The sequence below is a fragment of the Saccopteryx bilineata genome, chromosome X (genome assembly GCF_036850765.1).
Source record: "Saccopteryx bilineata isolate mSacBil1 chromosome X, mSacBil1_pri_phased_curated, whole genome shotgun sequence".
NCBI classification, from domain to species: Eukaryota; Metazoa; Chordata; class Mammalia; order Chiroptera; family Emballonuridae; genus Saccopteryx; species Saccopteryx bilineata.
In genome coordinates, this window is record NC_089502.1 from 106,582,914 (window position 1) to 106,601,007 (window position 18,094).

Sequence of the window (18,094 nt, forward strand, 5' to 3'; positions counted from 1 at the left end):
AGCTAAAACTTTCAATGCTATGTTGAATAAGAGTGGTGAGAGTGGTCATCCTTGTCTTGATCCTGACCTTAGTGGAAAAGCTTTTACTTTTCACCATTGAGTATAAGGTTATCTGTGGTTTTGTTGTATATGGCCTTTAATATGTTCAGATATGTTTCTTTTCTACCAGATCTGTTACAGTTTTTTTGTGTTTTTTTTGTATTTTTCTGAAGCTGGAAATGGGGAGAGACAGTCAGACAGACTCCCGCATGCGCCCGACCAGGATCCACCCGGCACGCCCACCAGGGGTGATGCTCTGCCCCTCCGGGGCGTCACCCCGCTGCGACCAGAGCCATTCCAGCGCCTGGGGCAGAGGCCAAGGAGCCATCCCCAGTGCCCGGGCCATCCCTGCTCCAATGGAGCCTTGGCTGCGGGAGGGGAAGAGAGAGACAGAGAGGAAGGAGGGGGAGGGGTGGAGAAGCAAATGGGCGCTTCTCCTATGTGCCCTGGCCAGGAATCGAACCCGGGTCCCCCGCACACCAGGCCGACGCTCTACCGCTGAGCCAACCGGCCAGGGCCCTGCTACGGTTTTTGTTATGAATTGATGTTTATACTCAAATGCCATTTCTGCATCTCTTATAATGGTCAGGTGATATTTATATTTTATTCTTTTAATGGCATGCATTACATATATTTATTATTTATGTTCATTTCCTTTTTATTCAATTTATTAGGGTGACACTGGTTAACAAAATTATACAGGTTTCAGCTTCACAATTACACTACACCTCATCTATATAGTGTATTATGTGTTTACCACCCCATGTCAAGTCCTCTTCCATCACCATTTATCCCCCTACACCTTCCTCCACCAACCCCCGCCTCCCTCTCCTTGGCAGTCACCACACTGTTCTTTGTGTCCATGAGCTTTTTCACTTTTTTTCTTTTGCTTAAACTCTCCACCTCCACTCAGACCTTCAAATCCCCTTCCTGACAACTGTCTGTCTGCTCTTTACCTGAGTCTGTATCTATATTGCTTGTTTGTTCATTTTGTTCATTCCACATAAGAGTGCAGTCATACATAGTAGTTGTCTTTCTCTGACTGACTTATTTCACTTAGCATAATGCTTTCCAGATCCATCCATGCTGTCACAAAAGGTAAGAAGAATTCATTCTTTTTTATAGCCTAGTAGTATTCTATTGTATAAATCTGCCACAGCTCTTTTATCCACTCCTTTACTGATGGACACTTGGGCTGCTTCCAAATCTTGGCTATTTTATTTATTTGTTTGTTTGTTTTGAGATAGAGAGAGGTACAGACAGGGACAGACAGGCAGGAAGGAAGAGAGATGAAATGCTTCAGCTCATTTTTGCGGCACTTTGGTTGTTCATTGGTTGCTTTCTCATATGTCCCTTGACCCCGGGGACTCCACCCAAGCCAGTGACTCCTTGCTCAAGCCAGGGAACTTGGGCTCAAGCCAGCGACCTTTGACTTCAAGCCAGTGACCTTTGAGCTTAAGCCAGCGACCATGGGGTCATGTCTATGATCCCATGCTCAAATCAGCAACCTCGTACTCAAGCTGGCAAGCCCACATTCAAGCTGGATGAGCCTGCACTCAAGCCTGTAACCTTGGGGTTTCAAACCTGTGTGCTCAGCATACCAGGTCAATGCTTTATCTACTGTACCACCACCTGGTCAGGTAAAATTTTGGCTATTTTAAATAACGCTGCAGTGAACATAGGGACACATATATTCTTTTGAGTTAGTGTTCCGAGTTTCTTTGGCAAATTCCCATAAGTGGAATTGCTGGGTCACAAGGCAGTTCCAATTTTAATTTTTTTGAGAAAACTCCATATTGCTTTCCACAGAGTCTGTTCCAATCTGCATTCCCACCAACAGTACATAAGGGTTGCTTTCTTTGACACCTTCTCCAACTCTTGGACAGGTGTGAAGTGATATTTCATTTTGGTTTTAATTTGCATTTCTCTGATGATTAATAACGTTGAACATCTTTTCATATGTCTATTGGCCATGTGTATTCTCTCTTTGAAGAAGTGTCTATTCATGTCCTTTGCCATTTTGTAATTGGGTTCTTTTTGTTTGTCTGTCTGTTTTGAGTTTTATAAGTTCTTAACAAATGTTAGATATTAACCCCTTGTCAGATGTATCATTAGTGGATATGTTCTCTCATACAGTGGGTTTTTTTCATTTTGTTTATGGCTTCCTTTGCTGTGCAAAAGCAATTTTGTTTGATATAAGTCCATTGTTAATTTTTTCTTGTTTTTCTTGCTCAAGGAGATAGATCAGAAAAATTCCTTCAAAAAACATTTGAGGTTTTACTGCCTGTCTTTTCTTCTACATTTTTTTTTATGGTTTTAAGACTTACATTTAAGTCTTTAATCCATTTTGATATTATCCTAGTGTGTTGTGTAAAAAGGTGGTCTAGTTTCTTTTTTTGCACTTATTTGTTCATTTTCCCAGCATAATTTATTGAATAGACTGTCTTTATCTATTGTATGTTCTTCCTTCCTTTGTCAAATATTAATTGACCATAAAGGTGTGGGTTTATTTCTGGGCTTTCTTTTCCATTGATCTATATGTCTGGGTTTTTTTTTTTGGGGGGGGGGTTGCAACTACCATGCTGTTTTGATTACTATGGTCTTGTAATATAGTTTGATATCAGCTAGCATATTCCTCCAACTTTTTACTTATTTCTCAAGACTGTTGTGCCTATTCAGGCACTTCTGTGGTTTTATATATATTTTTGGAATATTTGTCCTTGTTTGTGTAATACACGATTGGTGTTTTGATAGGAATTGTCTTAAATCTGTAGATTGCTTTGGGTAGTATAGACATTTTAATGATGTTGATTCTCCCTATCCATGAATACAATATATGCTTCCACTTATTTGTATCTTCTTCAGTTTCTTTCTTCAGTGTCTTGTAATTTTCCATGTACAGGTTTTATACTACCTTTGTTAAATTTATACCCAGATACCTTATTTTTGGTGTTGTTGCAATGGTAAATAGGATTTTTTTCATTTTTTATTGATTTTAGAGAGGAAAGGAGAGAGAGAGACAGAAACATCAATCTGTTCTTACATGTGCCCTGACGGGATGGGACCGACAACCTTTGCATATCAGGATGGATACTCTAACTGAGCTATCTGGCCAAGGATTGGCTTTTTTTCTTAATTTCTCTTGGTGTATAAAAATGCCAACAGCCTGACCAGGTGGTGGTGCAGTGGATAGAGCATTGGACTGGGACACAGAGGACCCAGGTTCGAAACACCAACGTTGCCGGCTTAAGCGTGGGCTCACCAGCTTGAGTGCAGGGTCGCTGGCTTGAGCATGGGATCATAGACATGACCCCATGGTCACATGCTTGAGCACAAAGGGTGCTGGCTTGAAGCCCAAGATCACTGCCTTGAGCCCAATGTCGCTGGCTTGAGCATGGGGTCACTCGGTCTGCTGTAGCCCCCCAGTCAAAGCACATATGAGAAAGCAATCAATGAATAAGCAGTCAACTAAGATGCTGCAACAAAGAATTGATGCTTCTCGTCTCTCTCCCTTCCTGTCTATCCCTATCTGTCCCTCTCTCTGACTCTGTAAAAAAAAAAAAATGCCAACAATTTCTGAATATTGATTTTGTATCTTGCTATTTTGCCAAATTCACTTACTGGAGCTAGTACTTTCTTTGTTTTGTTGTTTTCTTTTTATTGTTGCTTTGGTGGAATCTTTAGGGTTTTCTATGTACAATTATGTCATTGGTGAATAATGAATTTTACTTTCCTCCTTTAAATTTGGATGTATTTTATTTCTTCTTCTTGTCTGATTGCTGTGGGTAGGACTTCCACTATTATGTTGAATAAGAATGGTAAAAGCAGAGATCCCTATTTTTTTGTTTGTTTGTTTGTTTTTGAGAGTATGTTTATTAAAGCTGAGGACAGTGTAACAAAGGAAGGGCTTAGGGTAGAAGAAGTAACAGTTGAGAGCCTAGACACTGCTCTGCTTCAGTTCTCTAGAAACATTACAGGAAAGATGTGAGCCTAGGCAAGTCTGCTATTAGCTCACTGAAAATTCTAGAAAGGAAGAAAGAACAAGTGAGAGCCTAGGCCAGTGATTTCCAATCTTTTTACACTTAGGGACTGGTGAAGATAGAATTATTTCGGGGACAGCTAAGGCAGAAATAACATTATTAATATATCGTGCAGTGTCTTTTAATTATAATACTGTAAAATGAAAATTCTCTAAAATAACCAGATGAACAGTAAAAAAAAATTAATAGAATACAACTGAAAGTTCTAGAGCAGGCGTCCCCAAACTACAGCCCGCGGGCCACAATGCAGCCCCCTGAGGCTATTTATCCAGCCCCCACTGTACTTCTGGAAGGGGCACCTCTTTCATTGGTGGTCAGTGAGAGGACCACTGTATTTGGCAGCCCTCCAATGGTCTGAGGGACAGTGAACTGGCCCCCTGTGTAAAAAGTTTGGAGACCCCTGTTCTAGAGAGCAATATTTAATTCAAGTAAAGCTAATGCAAAGTCTGCTATTGCATCGTTGCAAGAATACTTGATAACCAAGGATACAGTTTTGTTTCTGAGATACAAGTATTGCACTGACATCCATTCGGTTTCTCTGGTTTTTATTAGTGATTAGGCTGAAAAGGTTTCCTCACACCAGTAGGTAGTAGAAAATATGATTAAAAATTTAATCCTTTGTAATTATGAGATGGATATTCTTCCAGTGATACCCAAAATTTTAACAATGATTACATTTTATATTTGGACTCCAAAGTGACATCAGAAGATAAATCTATCAGTTTTCTTTTTTTTTCTTTAGTTTTTCTTTTTTATGATGATTAAGGGAGCAGGACTTCATAGCTTCCACAACTGAGTTATTGATACCTTATGATGAACCTCATTTTCAGGGTAATTATGGTCAAAGTTTTGAACTAATGCTCTTAAATTTTGACTTAGTATATTAAATATGAATTTCCAAATGATGTCTCCAGCAGTCAATAAGTCTCAGAAAAGTGGAAACATTCCTACATCTTTTTCCTGTCTATGACTTTCCCAAAGAACAAGTTTCTTTTTTAATGCCTCTATCTTATTTATTAATATTAAAGTGTTTATGTTAAACCCCTGAAGAGAAATATTTAATTTTTTAAAGAGGCTAAATATATCTGCCATGTATGCAACCTTAGCCATCAATTCTCCATCCAACAGAAGCTATACTAATACAGTTTTGCTCTTGCAGAAACTGTCCCACCTCTTCTCTCAGCTCAGAAGGCATAAAAGAACCCTTCCTCATGATAGCCACCTCATTTCCATATAGAGAAGGAGATCTTGGTGTTGTGAGTCCATGCTTTTACATAGGATTATGAATAGTCTGGAGTTCAAACCTCGACTATGTATATCATTAATGATCTTCACTGCATTATTCATTACTGTGTTCAATTCAGAGAAAAGTTTCTTTGCAACTCAATGCTGCTGGTGAATCATGCAGTGTGTGGACAACATTTCTGGATATTAAATGTCCTTTATTTTTACAACTACCCCTGAGTGATATCCAGTGATGCTCACAGTACTGTCCATACACAATCCAATGCACTTTCACCAGTCTAAGTCCTCTGCTTGAAAGTACTCATTAGGCCCTGGCCAGTTGGCTCAGCGGTAGAGCGTCGGCCTGGTGTGCGGGGGACCCGGGTTCGATTCCCGGCCAGGGCACATAGGAGAAGCGCCCATTTGCTTCTCCACCCCCACCCCCTCCTTCCTCTCTGTCTCTCTCTTCCCCTCCTGCAGCCAAGGCTCCATTGGAGCAAAGATGGCCCGGGCGCTGGGGATGGCTCCTTGGCCTCTGCTCCAGGCGCTAGAGTGGCTCTGGTCACGGCAGAGCAATGCCCTGGAGGGGCAGAGCATCACCCCCTGGTGGGCAGAGCATCGCCCCTGGTGGGCAGAGCATCGCCCCCTGGTGGGCAGAGCGTCGCCCCTGGTGGGCGTGCCGGGTGGATCCCGGTCGGGCGCATGTGGGAGTCTGTCTGACTGTCCCTCCCCGTTTCCAGCTTCAGAAATCTACAAAAAAAAAAGTACTCATTAAGAGCATCAGATATCTCTGAACAAGTAGTCAGACCAGGTAAATCAAGACAACAGAGTAGTTCTTCTCTACAGTCTTTACCGTTAATATTACCTCATAAAGAAAAGTAGGATAGCATAGTTACTCATGTCAGTTCATTCATCAAGTTGATTGGCAAAACATTTTCATTGCTATATCCCTTCTCTAATTTGCTCTTCAATATTGTTGGCCATATCAAAAATTCTTCCCTGAACTGTATTGTTCGAAAGTGGTATATCCTCAATTTTTTGTGCGGTTTGAGGACCCGGAATTTCCCGAGTGACATCTAAGATGCAAGGCTTTACTAATCCTTCACTGATAGTTAATGTTTTTATTTTATTTTTTCAGTATTTGAAGGGCAACTAAATTAGATGCTTGAAGCAGTACTATGTCACTGTCCATCATTTTCTTCATTTGAATTTTCAGTCTTTTGTAGTGCCATAGGATCTCAGGAAGTCATCAGGGTGTTACCAAGAGACTTCCTCAGGCCCAGTAAGACCAGGATTTGACTAGGTGAAGGGATGGTTCTATGCCAGTCAAGCAGGCAAGGGTAAAAATGTCCCCGTCCTAAAGCCACATAACTCAGTCTGTCTCATATTCTGCTGGGACCTCCTGGAGAACCCCAGCTCAACAAGGCAGGGCCTCCAGGTGTTGAAGGATGAGGCCAGAGGATCTCACATGAGGGGTTGTGCCAGTCATGTTTATAGGAAGATGGGGGGGACTGGCTCATGCCCCAGTGCCATACAACTCTTATCTGTCCCGGATTTTGCCCAAACATTTTGGAGAGACCTCAACACAGTGAGGCCACCAGAAATCAGGAAGATGAGGCTGCCAGGAGCCCAAGCATGGGACTACTGTATCATGATTAGGACGTGCTGGTCAGGTTCATGGGAAGGTGCAGAGAATGGCTTCTGCCCCAAAACACAATGCAGTCAATGACACCCCCTGAGTCTGCGCTGGATCTATACAGCCTGGGCCCAGGTAGCTGACTTATCTGAAGTGTATCAGCTCCTCAGGGTGGGGCACCAGGGTGTCTAATGGATGGGGCTATTGCATTCCCCCAAACTTATGCAATAGCCTAAGAAGGGGAGGGGAGAACTCCACCCAAGGAAAATTATATCTGTGGTGTTTGACAGGGGCTCAGCACAGGGCTTCAGTTGGCTGTTCCTTCAGCTCTCTCCCTTGTGCCTCAAACCCCATCTCTCTTCACACAACTCCAGTCTTCTCCACCTTCCCTCTGCCAGAGCCCAAGGTGAGTGGCTGCAAATGAGATCCTGTGTGTTGGGCCTTCAAGAGGGTGCTTATGTCTCTTCCAGATTCCTATCTCTTCCTGGTGGACATAATCCTTCTTGATTTTCACAGCCATTTGTTATGTGTGTAGCTCCTCCCAAATCTGGTACTCTGGGCCAAAGAGCTCCAGGGAGCTCCAGGAGTGGTCTAGACCAGTGGTCCCTAACCCCCGGGTCATGGACCGCTACTGGTCCGTGGGCCATTTGGTACCGGTCTGCAGAGAAAGAATAAATAACTTACATTATTTCCGTTTTATTTATATTTAAGTCTGAATGATGTTTTATTTTTTAAAACTGACCAGATTCCCTCTGTTACATCCATCTAAGACTCACTCTTGACACTTGTCTCGGTCACGTTGTACATTTATTCGTCCCACCCTAAAGGCCGGTCCGTGAAAATATTTTCTGACATTAAAACGGTCTATGACCCAAAAAAGGTTGGGGACCACTGGTTTAGACCACACTCTTTTTAGGGGGAATCTCTGCAGCTGTGATATCCTTTCGGAATCTTAGCTGCCACCCAAGGGAACATGGCCAGCCCTTTTCACATCTCTGCCCTTCTTACCAGTATTGATGTGGCTTTCTCTGTTAATCCTTGGTTATAAGAGTTCTCTTCAGCTAGTCTTCTGTTGGTTATTTTGTTTGATTGTTCTATATTATAGTTGTAATTCCAGTTTGATTCTGGGAGGAGATGGTGTAACTTCCACTCATTCTTCTGTGATCTTGGATCCCTTCTAGCTGTTTTTATTGGTATTTTTTATCTTTCTACTGTAGAGCTATATGATTTTTTAAAATATTTTTTTTTGTATTTTTCTGAAGCTGGAAACAGGGAGAGACAGACAGACTCCCGCATGCGCCCGACCGAGATCCACCCAGCACGCCCACCAGGGGCGAGGCTCTGCCCACCAGGGGGCAATGCTCTGCCCCTCTGGGGCGTCGCTCTGCCGCAACCAGAGCCACTCCAGCACCTGGGGCAGAGGCCAAGGAGCCATCCCCAGCGCCCGGGCCATCTTTGCTCCAATGGAGCCCTGGCTGTGGGAGGGGAAGAGAGAGACAGAGAGGAAGGGGGGGTGGAGAAGCAAATGGGCGCTTCTCGTATGTGCCCTGGCCGGGAATTGAACCCGGGTCCCCCGCACGCCAGGCCGACGCTCTACCACTGAGCCAACCGGCCAGGGCCTGATTTTTTAAAATATTTTTTACATATTCATCTTTTGATATTTATAGTCAAATAACTGCTCTTAGTTGGTTGCTTGTCTTTTAACTTTTTAATGACTTCTTTCATTGAACAAAGTAATGTAATATTTTGAATGAATAAATCTTACATTTTATAATTTCTGCTTTTATGCCATTTATAAAATATTTCTCAAGTCAGCTTATAAAATATTTGTATACATTTTCTTCTAATATTTTAATGCTTAATTTTTTACATTCCATTGTTTACTGTAGCTACATTTTATTTTTGTTTACACTGTATTTTTTTCATATGAAAGCCAGTTTTCTAGTATATTTACAAGGACATTCTTTCATTAATAGTATAAAGGGTACTTTTATTTTATACTGAATTATTATATATTTCTCAATTCTTTTCTAGCTGCTCTCGTTTTTCATCAGGACCTTGATTCTGCTTTTTTATTTCTCTAAACCTATTCTTGTATAGATGGGCTAATAACAGTACTTAACAATTAATGTTATTGAATGGTGGAATCTATATCAATTGCTTTTATTTATTGAATAGATTCACATACTTCACATACAACATCTCATATATTCCTATAAAAACTGAGAATCAGAAAAAATAAGTGACTTTCCCAAAGTTTGTAGAGTTGGTAAACTACAAAAGTGTGATAAGAACTTAGTTTTGATTCCAAAGACTGTGTACTCTCCACTGAGTCATACCACCACCAGTACTAAGGAAATCACCCCCAACAGCTGGGTTGGTTCATTGAAGGTACTCAGTAAACTGTCCTTATTTTATTTAATAACATTTTAACTTTCTTTTCTTGTGGATTTTACAGGAATGCCTAATTCTTCTGGCCTTGTGAAGCGTCGTAATGCCATTTCCAAAACAGATGCCACTGTAGTGGCATTACTGAAGGAAGCTGGTGCCATTCCTCTAGGCATAACTAACTGTAGTGAGCTGTGCATGTGGTATGAATCCAGTAACAAGATCTATGGCCGGTCCAACAATCCATATGATTTACGGCATATCGTAGGTGGAAGTTCTGGTAAGTTGAACATTTTTGCCAGTAAGTCACTGTGAGGAGGGGGTATAGATACTATTGTACAAACCTCTGGGAATGTCATTAATTAGGTGTTTATGGTGAACTCAATTGCAAAATTTATCATATATTGGTGATGAGCATTGTAGACAATGAATATTCATACTCTTGGTTCCTCTGTGTTTATGTGTGTGTGTGTGCATGTGCATACAGGTGTATGTGTGGGAAGAGAGAGAAGGAAAGAGCAACAGAGAGAGAGAGATGGAGGTAAGCTTAACCAGCTTTGCTAAATCAGATTAAGGCCTATATTGGCCCTGGACAGTTGGCTCAGTCGTAGAGCGTCGACCTGGTGTGTGGATGTCCCAGGTTCAATTCTTGGTCAGGGCACACAGGAGAAGCAACCATCTGCTTCTCCACCCCTCTCTCTCCCCCTTCTCTCTCTCTCTCTCTCTCTCTCTCTCTCTCTCTCTCTCTTTCTCTCTCTCTCTATTTTTCTCTCTCTCCCCCTCCCCCTTCTGCAGCCATAGCTCAGTTGTTTTGAGCACATCATCCCTGGGGCTGAGGATAGCTCCATGGAGCCACGCCTCAGTCGCTAAAAACAGCTCAATTGCATCGGCCCCAAATGGTTTGCTGGGTAGAGCCCAGTCAGGGTACATGCAGGAATCTGTCTGTATCTCCTCTCCTCTCACTTGGAGAAAAGAAAAAGAAAAAAAAACTATATCTTCTTGAGACAAAGGTGATGAAATAATGTAAGGACACTGAGCTCTGATAACTGTGCTGTGTACCAGAAACTGTGCTAATGGAGGAATATAGCAGATATAATCATGGAAATGCTCTCTAAAGAGGTGATATTTATAATGAAATGTAAAGGATTATAGTTAGCTAGCCACTGAGTGGCTGTAGGGGTGTAAGGGTAGTGGATCAAGAAGATCCTCTACCTCTGCATTTCAGTTAGAGAATACAGAAAGTGCAAAAGCCTAAGGTGGAAACATGCTTAGTGTGTTCAGTGAACTTAAAGAAATCCAGCATAGTGCGTAGGACAGAGGATTTAGAGATGAAATTAAAAAGGTTTATCCAGGTCAGATGATAGAACAAAAGCTGAAGCAAATAGAGAAATTACAGGTCTCTTTTAGTTGTCCAGAAGAAAAATGATAGTGGTTCCACCTAGTGTTTGTGTAGTTGAAGAAAAGTAGATGGGACACAAGATATATTTTAAAGGTAGCTGGAACATGACTGGCTGACATATTGGTAATGGGAAGGTGAGAGTAAAGGTTAAAAGAGAAGTAAAAATTAACACAGCTGCTGACCAAAGATATGGTATAAACATTCATTTTGACGGAAAAAACTGGAAAAGGAGGGACAAATGGGACGATATGATTTAGCAATACCACTTTGAACATGTTTTGTTTAAGATGTTCATAAGATACTCTTTGGAGATGTCAAGTAGCCTATTATATATATTATTTATATAAGTCAGAGTAGTAATTTAGGTTTAAAATAATTTAGTAGTTGTCATCATAAGCATGGTACAGTATCTAATCTATAACTTATAAGAATAGATGCAAAAAAAAAGAAGAAAAAACACAGTGTGAGTGTTGATAGAAATGAAATGTGGCCCATGACAGAGCTTTGTCATTTTTAAGGTTAAAAAGAGAAGACATATCTAATAAAGGAAATTAAGAATGAGCAACAAGTAATGTAAGAGGAGAACATCAGGGAGTATATTAAAGATGAGAGTTTACATGGATTTTATCAATCCTGAAGACAAATGTATGTCAGTTAGTAAAATACGGTGCTCAAGCTTGTGGTTGCTAGAGCCAAAGAGAACACTGACAGTTTTTTTGCTGGGTGACCTTGGTACCATAATGAAGTTACTCAGTGTTTCAGTTTCCTCAACTTATAAAGTAGTCATTATTAAAGAAGCCTGTCTTGTAAACTTATTTTGATAATTAGAAATAGAAATGTGACTTTAGGTTTCTGATCTGGCATGTTTGGAGTTTGGAAATTTCTATTCCCATTTCCACAACAAGAAAAAAAGCTAAACAGACTGAATATCAACAACTTTTCTCATAAATATCAGAAAAATTATGTTATAGGAAAAACTACTGTATCAAAAATTGAAGAGAAAGACAAGCAGATACAGAGAATCAAAACTTACCTAAGCAGAAGGCCAAAAGCAGAAAACTTTATGAGAAATACTACAGACAAAAAAACCCCAAACTGTAAATGATCAATTGTTTAAGATTTAATGTGAAAAAGTTTGAGAGTTAAAATACTCAGGGGTCCCAACATATTCATAAATATTATTGCTAGGAGCCCTTCTATGTTCACAGTGAAGATTGGAGAAAACTCATCTTATGCTTCTGTCAGAGGGAGGGCAAAGTTAGCCATCTTGAAATATGACCAAAAATTCTATTATTTTAACTAGGAATGCTCTCAGATAAACTATTTTACCACAGACTAACTGGTTTTACTAGAGACTAGCTGATCAGACCCGATAAAGGAGAATACCCAACTCTAGCCCCCTCGCAGCTTCTTGTCCCCCTCCCCCCAAAAAAGAAAAACATAACAAACTTGAGAAGCATGAATTAATGTTACAGGCCAGTAGTGCATTCTAACTAAAAGACTATGATGTAATCAATGGACTGTAGAATACTTCCCTCCCCACACACCTTATTACCACATAAAAAGAGCTTCTGTATAATAGATGAATACAACTAAAATAACTGTGCATCACAGGTGTTATTTAATATGGCTCCAGGGAAACCCAAAAACCGCAGTGGAAAAAAGCAAGGATGCAAATTTAACATCTGATGCTTAGAGATACAGCAAACAGTAAACACAGCCTGATGCCTACACAGATAATTGCAAAATTTCACACTACAAGGCTATTTAGCTCAGTTCATTTTACCCAGTACATCATATCTTGCTTTCAACAACAAAATAAAGGCAAACTAAATGACACATATCACAGTTCAAAAAGACAGGTGTGCCAGCAATGTTGAAATTAGTTCATGAATTTAAAACAGCTATGATTAACATGCTAAAAGTGTCAATGAAAAAATAGAAAACATGCAGGCACAGATGTGTAATGTGAGCAGAGAGAAGGAGATTCTAAGAAAGAATCAAGAGGAAATGTACACCAAAATAGAAATGAAGAATTCTTTTGATGAACCAATTGATACTTTTGACAGAGTTAAGGGAAGATGCAATGATACTGAAGTAGAAACTTCAAAAACTAAAGTGCAAAGAGGAAATAAAATAATAAAAAACAAAATATTCAGTAACTGTGGGATATTAAAAGGTATAACATACATGTAATGAGAATACCAAGAGAAGAAAAAATAATGAAAGAACAGAATAGTACAACAATAATGATAATGTCCCAGAATTAATTATAGATATCCAACTACAAATGCTGGAAGCTCAGAAAACAACAAGCAACATTTATACAGAAATAAAATTATCCCTAGGCATCATATTCAACTTTCAGGAAGTCAAAGAGAAAGGACAAGTTTTCAAAGAAACAAGAGGAAAAAATACACCTTACCTATAAAATTACAAGAATAATTATGCAATGAACTGCATGTTTGTGTCCTCCTAAATTTATGTGTTGAAATCCTTAATAGATGATATTTAGAGTGCAACATTGGACAAGTACTTAGATCATGAGAGTGGAGCCCCCATGAATGGGATTAATGCCCTTATAAAAAGGACCCCAGAAAGCTCTTTCTTTCCAACATCTTAGAATACACTAAGAAGACAGATGGCAGAAACCCGAAGAGTAATTTCAACAGAACCAATCCATATTGACTACCTTATCTTGGACTCCTAATCTCCAGAACTGTGAAAAATAAATTTCTAATTAATAAGCCATTCTGTCTATGGTACTTTGTAATACAGACCAAACTGACTAAGACAAATTACATCAGACATTTTATTAGAAACCACACAAGCAAGAGGTGAGTGGAATAAAATATTTAAACTGTATAAAAAAAAAAGAAGAACACTGGCCTACGTTTATATATCCAGCAGAATTATCCTTCAAAGGTGATAAGGGAAACAAACAAGTAAAGTTGTCCACCACCAGACTTTCAATACAAAAAGTATTAAAAGAAGTTCTTTAGAGAGAAAGAAAATGATATAGGTTAGAAACTTACATCTACATTAAGAAGAAATCATTAGAGAAGCAATAAATGGAGGTAAAATGTTTTGTTTTTATAATTTTAATTAATCTAACAGATAACAGCTTGTTAAAATAATAACAACAATAAGAATATTGTTAAAAGGTAATATCAATATTTGGCAAGTAGCAAAGTGTTAGTTAAAGGAGGACTTGGATTAATAAATGTGTATTGTAAACTGAAGAGCAAACACTAAAAAAATTTTTTAAACATCTAATTTGTATATAAGAGAGGAGAAAAAAGGGAAACAAAATATGATCAATAATAACCAGAGTAGGCAGAAGAAAAAACAAAGAATAGATAGACAATAGTAACAAATATGGTAGATATTAATCTAACAATATCAATTATCACTTTAAGACAATCTCAAAATGGATTAAAAAGACATGAATATATGTTGTCTAAAAGACAGACAAATTAAAATATAAAGAGAATATAATAATTAAAATAATTAAAATAAAATATAAATAATTTTAAAGTAAAATGAAAAATATATAAAACATAAAGACAATTATGATAAAATTAAATATAAAGACATAATTAAAAGTAAAGAAATGGGAAAATATGATAACAGTAATCAAAAGAAAGCAGGAGTGATTTTATTAATTTTAGATCTAGAAGACTTCAGAGAAAGGAAAAAAGGAAAATTATTAGGGATAAAAAGGGCATTTCTTCAAGAAGGCATAAAGAACCTTAATATGTATGTATGAAACACCAGAGCATCATAATATGTAAAACAAAAAATTATAGAACTGCAAAGAAAAATAGATGAATTCACTATTATAGCTGCTGACTTCAACACCTCTCTATCAATGATTGACAGATCCATAGCCATAAAAATTTTAAAGACATTTTTTAACTGAACAACACTATCAATCAGCTGGTTCTATTTTACATCTGTAGAGTTTTTTTCCCCCAAGAACTGCAGAATACACATTATTCTTAAACTCACATGGAATAGTTACCAAGTAGGCCACATTCTGGGCCATAAAACACACTTTAACCATTGTAAAAGAATAGAAATCATCTAAAATATGTTTTCAGACAACAAATAAAATTAAACTAGAAATCAATTACAGAAAACTGGAAAAACTACAAACACTTGGAGATTAAACAGTATGATTCTAAAAAGTAAATGGATTAAAGAAGAGATACATGAGAATGAAAATGTAACTCATCAAAATTTATGGGGGAGCATAATCTGTTGTCAGCAAGATAACAGATTAGTTATTTCCAAGCCTTCTCTTCTTAATAAAAACATTAAGAAACAAGTAGAGAGTGGGTAATACAATTTTATAGGAGCTCTGAAAAATAGTCAAAGGTCTACAGATATGAAGTAAAAACAACAATCAAGAAAAATTAATATTCAAATTAATCAGACATTTCACAGTAATTTTATTCACCCTTGGCCCACTCCTTTGCTGGGAGTGGTCAGGAGGAAGCAACCACTCAATTCCTCACTTCTTGTTTCTAAATATAGAAACAGAACAGAACTGATTCAAAATGTTCTAACCAATAAGGAGACTTCTTGAATAACTGGTTTCTGTTTTTCCTAACTCTGAGCTCAGATGGGAAACTGAAGCATAGCTTAGAACTCAGGATGGGAAAAGGTACAGGAAAAAGAGCAGGCACTGCTCATGAAAGCTGCAGGATAACTATAGATCTACAGACCTTTAAGGCAAGAAATTACAGGTACAAGGATACAAGACAATATCTAAAATTTTTAAGAATAAGCTAGCATATGGAAAACTATAATATGTAAAGGAACTCCTGGAAGTGGGAGAATTGAAAACACACACACAGAAGCAAAACTCACTCTTAGAAAAGGCATGAAAAGACACTATACCATCACCCCTTAGCTGATCTTAAGCCTCAGAACATGTCTTGCTTATTAGTGAAGGATTTCCTCAGAATGGAAATAGTCTGTGAAAACTAAAAGTGGATGCTTTCTCAAATGTCCAAATTTCAACAAAAATCTTGAGGAATACAAAGCAACAGTAAAACATGGCTCATTCAAAGGAAGAAAATAAAGTGATATAAGCTGTCAGTGAAGAAGCACAGGCATTGGACTTACTAGACAAAAATTTAAAGGAACATCAAATGTGTTGTAATGCTAAAGCAAAACATGGGCAACAAACTAAACAAAATCAGGAAAATAATATGTGAACAAAATGAGAATATGAAAGAAAAAGACATTTTTCTAAAAGGAAACAAAAGTAATTCTGGAACTGAAAAATATAACTGAATAATTATCAGAAGGGTTCAATAGCATCTCAAAAAGTCAGATGGCAAAATGAATAGAGACTAAGAAACATAAGGAATATCATTAAAAAGATCAATTTATGCATTATAGGACTACTTAAATGAGAAGAAAAAAGAGGGAATTATTTGAATAAATATTGACCCCAAACATCCAACATTTGAGAAAAGACACATCTACAAATTCAAACATAAAACTGCTGTGAAACACATAAACTAACGAGCAAACAAACAAATTCCATGTAGGTTGACTATATATAGACCCACATTGAGACACAGAATCAAACCATTGAAACATAAAGACAATGAGAAGATCTTAAGGTGACATCAGATTTCTCAGCAGAAACCTTAGAGGCAAGAAGGCAGTGAAATGCTGTATTAAAATGGATAATTGAAAATAACTATCAAGTAACTATTTTATATCCAGAAAAAGGGGAAATGAGGGAGAAATTAAGCTATCCAAAGATAAACAAGCTGAGAGGGAGTTTATTGCCACCAGATATGCCCTAAAAGAAATGAGAGTCCTTCAGGTTGTAATAAAAGAATACTAAAGAGTAATTGAAAGTCATATGACTACAAAGATCTATGATAAAGGTAAATACATGAGCAAATATAATAATGAGTATTAGTATATTTTGGTTTGAAAATCAACTTTTTTATTTTATACAGTATTTAAAAGACACATACAAAAATAATTATAAATCTATGTTAGTAGGTAAGTATATAATATATGGAACTAGTTATATAAAGTGGAGGAAAGGGAGCTGCATAAAAGCATAGTTTTAATATGCAATTTAAGTTAGGTTGGCATACATTTATAACAGATTGTTACAATTGTAGAATGTTACTTTACATTTTTATAAGATGGTCATTCATGTGTAGTCACAGAAGGAGACACAGAAGAAATTTAGGAAAACAAAGTTTACTATACTCACAGGTCCTAAAGCCAGGAGGTAATACTCTGGTTTCTCTTCAGATTGCGTAAATCTTTCGCTTTTTACTAAAGCCAGGAGGCACAGCAGCAAACTATATAGGACAACATGAGAAAGACACCAGGGTGTTCAGGCGATAGAAAACAGGAGCAGGGGAAATTATTAAGCCACAGTCTTTATTGGGTTTCTTCAGGAAAGGCTATGCAGGGTAGGATAAACAGCTTAAGTCTGGCTAGTTTGAATAAATTCGGAGGGTTTTGGAATCTGGGTGTGGTCTCTATTTGCCTGTACCTGGCCCTGAGATGGTTGCGGTATAGGAGTAATGCCTCCTGTGGTACCTCAAGGAAGAGGATATATGGCTCTGCATTGGTTAGTTCACATAAAAAGCAGCTTACGGATAGGACATTTTCTATTTCTAAGAATTTGCTAGCCCAGGGAGAAGCCATATCCAATTAAAATGTTTTTTAAGATGTCAAAACATCATAATATACATATATCTAGATAGATTATAGATAGATAGATGGTAGATAGATAGATAGATAGAGATAACAGATGGTGTTTGTAATTCCATGGTACCTACAAAGAAAATATCTATAGAATATACAAAAAAAGGGGGGAATGGGAGAAAAACATTAAATGTCACTCACTACAAAAAAGTGAAGTAAACACAAAGAAGTCAGTAATGAAGGCAAAAAAAGGACCAAAACTAAGACATACAGAAAATGGAAAGAAAAAAAAACAAAAGTCAAAATTAAGATCTTCCTGATTTTACATTACATCTCATATAAAAGATTAATCCCCTAATTCAACAATATAGAAGAAATGGATAAATTCCTAGAACTAACAATCTTCCTACACTGAGCCACAAAGAAGTAGAAAACCAAAATAGACCCATAAGCAGGGAGGAAATTGAAACAACTATCAAAAACCCCCCCAAAAATAAAAGTCCAGGACCAGATGACTATAGTAGTGAATTCTACCAAACATACAAAGAAGATTTGGTCCTTATGCTTCTCAAAGTCTTCCAAAACATAGAACAAGAAGCAACACTCCTTAACATATTTAATGAGGCCAGTATAACCCTGATACAAAAACCTGGTAAATGCAAGAACAAAAAA

At 37.9% G+C, this 18,094-nt stretch overlaps 1 protein-coding gene across 1 annotated transcript in view; it reads left to right on the forward strand.

Moving 5' to 3' along the window:
* FAAH2 (fatty acid amide hydrolase 2) overlaps positions 1-18,094 on the forward strand; it is a 114,089-nt gene that overhangs the window by 55,893 nt on the left and 40,102 nt on the right. The window contains exon 4 of the mRNA XM_066250073.1: positions 9,398-9,607. Within this exon, the coding sequence (XP_066106170.1) occupies positions 9,398-9,607 (210 nt within the window). The remainder of the gene's footprint in view (positions 1-9,397; positions 9,608-18,094) is intronic.